At 36.0% G+C, this 5,293-nt stretch overlaps 1 protein-coding gene across 1 annotated transcript; it reads right to left on the bottom strand.

The window, feature by feature from the left end:
* Window positions 1-1,556: 1,556 nt before the first annotated feature.
* LOC129894242 (subtilisin-like protease SBT1.7) lies at window positions 1,557-4,638 on the bottom strand. Its single transcript, XM_055969831.1, has 3 exons — window positions 3,883-4,638; window positions 3,275-3,660; window positions 1,557-3,114 (listed from the first exon to the last, which is right to left on the bottom strand). The coding sequence occupies exons 1-3, from the start codon at window positions 4,440-4,442 to the stop codon at window positions 1,754-1,756; spliced, it is 2,307 nt and encodes a 768-aa protein (XP_055825806.1). The 5' UTR covers window positions 4,443-4,638; the 3' UTR covers window positions 1,557-1,753.
* Window positions 4,639-5,293: the final 655 nt, after the last annotated feature.

Genomic DNA, 5,293 nt, shown 5'->3' with positions numbered 1-5,293 from the left:
GTATCAAATTAGAACCCGAAGAAAACTAAATCTTTGTAATTCGTAAAAGTCAAAGATAAAAACTTTTTGTATTAAACTTTGAATTTAATTTTAACTTTAAAAAAAAAATTAAACTAGACAAATGTTAATTAGAGTTAATAGCGATTAAGAAACAATTGTTGAAATGTTAACTAGAAATAATTAATTAGTTGATGAGATGTTAATTAGCAAAAAATGAAAAAAAATTGAATTTTATTTTCATATTAAACTCAATTAAAAAAGAAAAAAAAATTATGTGGGGTGGGTTTATGGGCACGGAGCGGGGCAGGGGTTTTAAAAGGTTGCGGGTTGAGCTACACCCTCCCTGCACCCCCCCCCCCCCTTGCCATCCCTAAACATTTATTATGTAGCCTTGTTTAATTTGAGAGTCTTGTTTAAGAGGAGAATTTGTGAGACAAAATGTTGCATTGTTATTTATGTGAACCTTTTTTTATTCGGAGTGAATGTTAGTCATTTCTCTCTAACGGATTGCTCATATCTTTTTGTTGAGGTATGATTGACCGAACAATGCTAAATTATTGTCTCTTTTGGTATGTCTTGTTCGTCGTCTTACTTAGCGTCTTCTGAGATTTGATTTGTTAGCTTCCGCATGATTTCCGATTTGTTTTTTTTTTATTCATAAGAAATTCAAATTTAGTGAAGTTTTAATATGAACGTCAAACCCTTACGAAAAATTAGAAACAAAATTGATACAAGAGCCATACGTGACATCTCTTCTTAATCAATCTAAAATAGTAACAGCTCTACAGGATAACTATCAGTGTATATTATCACTTTCTATATTGGTCATGCCTTCCCCATTGAGTAAACGTCAAGATTGAAATCACATGCAAAATGAACAAAAAATTGATGAGTAGCTGTAAACAACTGAGGAAAATGGATTTAACTTATGTACACATATAGGAGTCATTTGGTTTGTTGGATAAAAGTTAATCATCCCGGAATTAGATATAAGAAAGCATGACAAAATATTTTGAAAAAAAAGAAGAAAAGACGATAACTAAAACAAAATAGTCCGATAAATAAAGTACAAAATACAATAGATAGTAACAAAAATCAAAGGATAGTAGATAATAACATAAATCAAAAGACAAGAAATTACAGAAGAAATACTATGACTATTAGTATGGAAGGTTTGCCACGAAGAGCTTCTTGCTCTCTAGGCTTGAAGGCGACAATCTATTTCTACTGAAACAAAATGAAGAAACTTTCGATGTGAAGGTTCAGACTTAAGACTAAGGTAGCGAGTGAACCGAGAAGAGGTTGAATAAAATCAGCAGCTAGGAATAGAAATGTCCGATTTTCTTGCTCTTCATCAGTCTTCTTAGGATGAAGCAAGACACCACTCAACTGCTTACTAACCTTCTACCCTCTTCTACCCTAATTCGTAACTGTGTCATTTACTCCCAAAATCTAAACTAATAGGAAATACTCCCAAGATTTTGAGATTATGTTCATTGTCTTTAGCAACCAGTTACAACACCCAACAAATACAAGTTATAGAGCAAGACTGAAAATGCAAGAAAAGAGAACTCCTAGTACTTGGAGAATCACTGTACAGTGAAGGCAAGAAAAGGCATGTCAATCTTTCTGAAAGCATACAGTTTTTCCATGTCTTCCATCAAACATATGAAATACAACTTTAGCAGAAAACTATAGTTAATACAACTAAACAGCAGAGCTACATTTGAAACTCGAGCTATCAGTAACGTCTTCATGTCCAACTAATGGCCACTGGACTACTCACTACATGCTTTCCATCAGACCACTCAATTCTACCATAAACATTTTCAGTTGATGGCATTGAAGGAGCAGTGAAAGTCACGGTATATGATTTCTGCTCATTCATTCGAGTAAAAGCCAATGTTTCAGGCTCAACCGCGACTTTCACAGAGTTGCTTGGTAAAAGAACATTAACTTTGTATGTTCCAACTGGTCCAACATTAGTAAGAGTTCGTGAATATTTCATTGAACTGGAACCACTTCTGCTGCCTGCAATAATTTGTTCTGGAAATACAACAGCAAATGAAGGGTAATTCAAATCAGTGACACTATATTTCTTACTTGTTTCGCAACTGAAGGGTCTTCTGGCAATACTATTGATCTGGACCGATGTGTAGTTCAAGGCACAGAGGAAATTCAGATAATCATCGGCCTTCAAATCATAAACAAGTCCGGGGTTTAGTGCTGCAACAGGATCTACATGTCCAGCACCATGATCAAATGGCGTGGATGGCTTTCCCGTTGCAACATCTTGGAGCCCACCTCCTTTCTTGTACACTGTATAAGCTGTGGTCATAAGAGCCGAGCGGATAGCCGCTGGGCTCCACTCAGGGCGCGCTCCTTTAAGCAAAGCAGCCAAACCACTCACGTGAGGGCACGACATAGACGTGCCCGAAATAATATTAAACTCAACACGTCTATTGTCCTCGGCCAAGCCTGTCGGACCAGTAGCACCTGTCCACCCTGCAATAATGTTAACACCTGGTGCTATGATGTCTGGTTTCAATATTTCCGGCGTGATTGAGTTTGGCCCTCTGGAGCTAAATGCAGCAACCACTGGTGATGGTTTGATCCCCACCTTTGTTCCCTCGAAAAGAATCGTGGCTGTTGGATTAGGATCCGAGGTTAAGTACTTCTTGATTGCTTCTCCTGTTGTCTGACCAACCGTCGTTGCTGGAAGCAAATGGGCATCGGCAACTAGCTCATCCCCATTTGCAGCAGTATTAGCCAAGACCATACCAGCTCCACCAGCTGCTTTTACCACAGAACCCTTTTGGACCCTGGGATTTATCCCACGGTCGCATAGAACAATTTTTCCTTTAACTTCCTCGGGAATTAAGGTACCCGTCATGCAAAGATTCCCATTTGTCGTATTACTAGCATTACCAGCATACACAAAGGGAAGCATTTTGCTTAGTGACAAATCCCCTTTATAGAGTGAAACACCGGAGAAATTCTTACCATTGCCTAGACTTACATAAGCAGGAAAATCACGGTCCAACGTTCCTGCACCCACAGTAGTGATCCATGGTGCTACATTGGACAAACTGTAAGGACTAGGACCAGCATTACCTGCAAAGTAACAATAACGATTACATTTCAATCCAAAGCAAGTTAGAATCGCCTATATGAATCCTCAATGACAATATCGCTCTATTTGATCTCATCTCACTCCAAAATTATATTTAAAATAGAAGTAAAAAGCACTAGAAATTCTCCATAACATCCTTACCTGCAGAGCAAGATACTAAAATCCCTTTCTCCATAGCAGCAAAAGAACCAATCGCGACACTGTCTCTATAGTAATCTGCATTGCCACCACCAAGTGATAAAGAAAGCACGTTTACATTATCATCAATGGCTTTGTCCAAAGCTGCTAATATATCAGAGCTGAAACAACCACCAATCCAGCAAACTTTGTACACAGCAACTCTAGCATGAGTTGCCATTCCACGAGCACTTCCAGAAGCATACCCAAGGAGACTAGCACCCTGAACAACTGAACCAGTAGCAGTAGTAGCCGTGTGTGTCCCATGTCCATCATCATCCCTCGGAGATTTCGATTCTTTGGTTACATCAATCGGACCCAAAGTGGATTCATAACCTTTAGCGAAGTACCTGTTAAAACATTACAAACATTAAGTAATAAAAAGCATGAGAGATGATCACACAATTCAATATATTATAAGAGCAAGTAAAAGCTCCTAAGTTCAAAGAACAGCCGATTTGAAAATTCATGTCCAAACACAACTTCGAGTTTCGAAAATCACAACTTCAGATACTCAAATTTACAAGTTTCAATTTCAAAATTTGTGGCTAAAAGTAAGCTAAGCTAAGTACCTTGCACCAATCAACTTTCTATTACAATTTTTCGAACTGAAATTGGTTCCAGATTCACACTCCCCTTTCCATGAAGCCGGAATAGGTCCAAATCCATTATCATCAAAACTTTTACTTTCTGGCCAAACCCCAGTATCAAGCACACCAACAATCACATCACCCATAGCATTTGATTCAGGAAAGAAATCAGCACTTATATCAAGACCCAAAAACGACGGCGTCCTAGTCGTATGGAGTTCATATTTCATCTCCGGCAAAACCGACAAAATCCCAGGTTGATTCTGTAAAGATTCTGCTTCTTCAGAAGTGAGCCTCGCAGCAAAACCATGAACAGCATTGTTGTAAACGTACAGCATTTCTGCAGAATCAGAAACCGATTTCAACGAAGAATCGTACCAGTGAGTATGGTCTTCAAAATCCTCTGGCATTTGGGATTTCGCCATGTGTATGATGAAATTACTCCTCATTCCTACTGAAAAATGACATAAACCCAGAAGAAAAAGAACTTGTAACACTATAAATCTTGACATTTTTCTGGTTTTTGCACTAGTCAGTTCCATTTTCAGGTTTGCTGTGGATATATAGGGAAAAAATCAAGTGTATGAAAACAGAAAAAAGGAGAGTGATGGGGGTGAAGATAGGGACGGTGGTTTTTTGTTTGCTTATGTGAATGATTGGTTTTCCCAAACAAAAGTTTACAGCCTTGCAAAACAAAGAAACAAACAAAGATTTCACATTTCAACCAAGACAGTCTTTCTTCCGAAATCGATAATGTGAATGTAAAAAAAGCTATTAATTTACTAATAATTTTAATTTTTTTATTATTGAATTATCAATTTTTAATATTTTAGGTTTTTTTAATGAATTAATTGATAATTTGATAGAAAATTAAATAATTATATTTATACTATTTGGTATATAAAAATATTGATTTATACTTCAGTTTCATACTTTTATTTATGACTGTCTCAAATTCTCAGTTATTCTATAACGTAACAATATATGTTTTTGAGTATGAAGCAATTTGTCAATTCACGGACATAATTCATTTGATTGATCATTTTATTTTTAAATAATTTTCAATAAAAAAAAAATGTTAAATATGAACAATTAAACCAATAATAACTAATAATTAATAAGCTAATATCTTAAATTTTAAAACTGAATCAAACCAATTGACACGCAATCGATTGCTTTTTAAGATGAGAAAATGGCCAACCTCAAGAGACGGGTCACACTTTATCTACAGCACAACAGTGATCACTCGGTTCTAATTACTCTTTATTTTATTTACGATTATAAGTATCAGATTATAAGATTAATGATTTAAGGATTATTTAGTATAATCAATAAGAATAGTGTTAAATATAATGTATTAATAATAATGATATTAGTTATATTAATTGTTTTT

Source organism: Solanum dulcamara, chromosome 7 (genome assembly GCF_947179165.1).
Source record: "Solanum dulcamara chromosome 7, daSolDulc1.2, whole genome shotgun sequence".
Classification (NCBI taxonomy): Eukaryota; Viridiplantae; Streptophyta; class Magnoliopsida; order Solanales; family Solanaceae; genus Solanum; species Solanum dulcamara.
Note: the sequence above shows the minus strand (reverse complement) of the source record. Positions and strands in the feature narration are given on the sequence as shown.